General features: G+C 40.6%; 1 protein-coding gene across 1 annotated transcript; it reads left to right on the top strand.

Annotated features, from left to right (window-relative positions):
* On the top strand, nt 1–680 carry LOC129292277 (bZIP transcription factor 44-like). Its single transcript, XM_054929855.1, has one exon. The coding sequence runs from the start codon at nt 1–3 to the stop codon at nt 445–447; it is 447 nt and encodes a 148-aa protein (XP_054785830.1). The 3' UTR covers nt 448–680.
* The last annotated feature ends 225 nt before the right edge of the window (nt 681–905 follow it).

Raw genomic sequence — 905 nt, 5'->3', positions numbered from 1 at the left:
ATGGCTTCCTCAAGCGGAACATCTTCAGGTTCAGGTTTGTCATCTCCGGCTCAAAACTCTGGTTCGGAGGGGGATTTGCAGCTTCTGATGGATCAGAGGAAGAGGAAGAGGATGATATCGAATCGTGAATCGGCGAGGCGATCTCGGATGAGAAAGCAGAAGCATCTGGACGATCTGGTGGCTCAAGTGGCTCAGCTCAGAAAAGAGAATCAGCAAATTCTCACGAGCGTGAATCTCACCACAGAACAGTACCTACGAGTTGAATCTGAAAACTCTGTTCTCCGAGCTCAAGCCAGTGAGCTGAGAAACCGGCTCGAATCTCTGAACGAGATAATCGATTACTTGAATGCGAACACTTTGATTGAGCCCAACAATGGCTTCTTCAATCCGATGAACATGGGATATCTGAACCATCCGATCATGGCTTCTGCAGATTTATGGCCGTGATGATGAAATGATTTAATAATATTATGTCATGTAATGAGAAATCTGTCTGCTTGGGGCTTTCAGGAATTTGAATCAGAGTCAGTTGAGAGATTAAAATCACTACCAGATAGATAGTGATGATAAATAATGAGGTTGTATCTTACTCTAAGGTTGCTGAATGGTGGTTCTGTATATGGGGCCTCTTACGGTTTATTGTGATTTAAGCATCTATTATTGTTGTTGTTGTTGTATTATTTTCTTGTTCAATTCTTCTGTCGCTCTCTTTCTTCTTTTGCGCTTTTTATTGATTGCTCTTTATAATTAATGCTGAGTATTTGGTGGATTCAGGTCTTTTTTCTTGGTTTGACCAAACTCAAGTACTGCAAATTTGTACGTAGTTTGAATCATTAGAATGCTAATTTCTCCTTTCTGGATGTTTGTGAGCCTTTGGTTTCTTTATGTTTTATTTGTCTTACGGA

Source organism: Prosopis cineraria, unplaced genomic scaffold (genome assembly GCF_029017545.1).
Source record: "Prosopis cineraria cultivar Desert tree isolate PC_DT_omini unplaced genomic scaffold, ASM2901754v1 PC14, whole genome shotgun sequence".
NCBI lineage: Eukaryota > Viridiplantae > Streptophyta > Magnoliopsida > Fabales > Fabaceae > Prosopis > Prosopis cineraria.
The sequence above is the reverse complement of the archived record's forward strand: the minus strand, read 5'-3'. Positions and strand labels throughout refer to the sequence as shown.

Coding starts and splice junctions, on each gene's coding strand:
- LOC129292277 (XM_054929855.1), top strand. CDS start 1: ATGGCTTCCTCAAGCGGAACATCTTCAGGTTCAGGTTTGTCATCTCCG.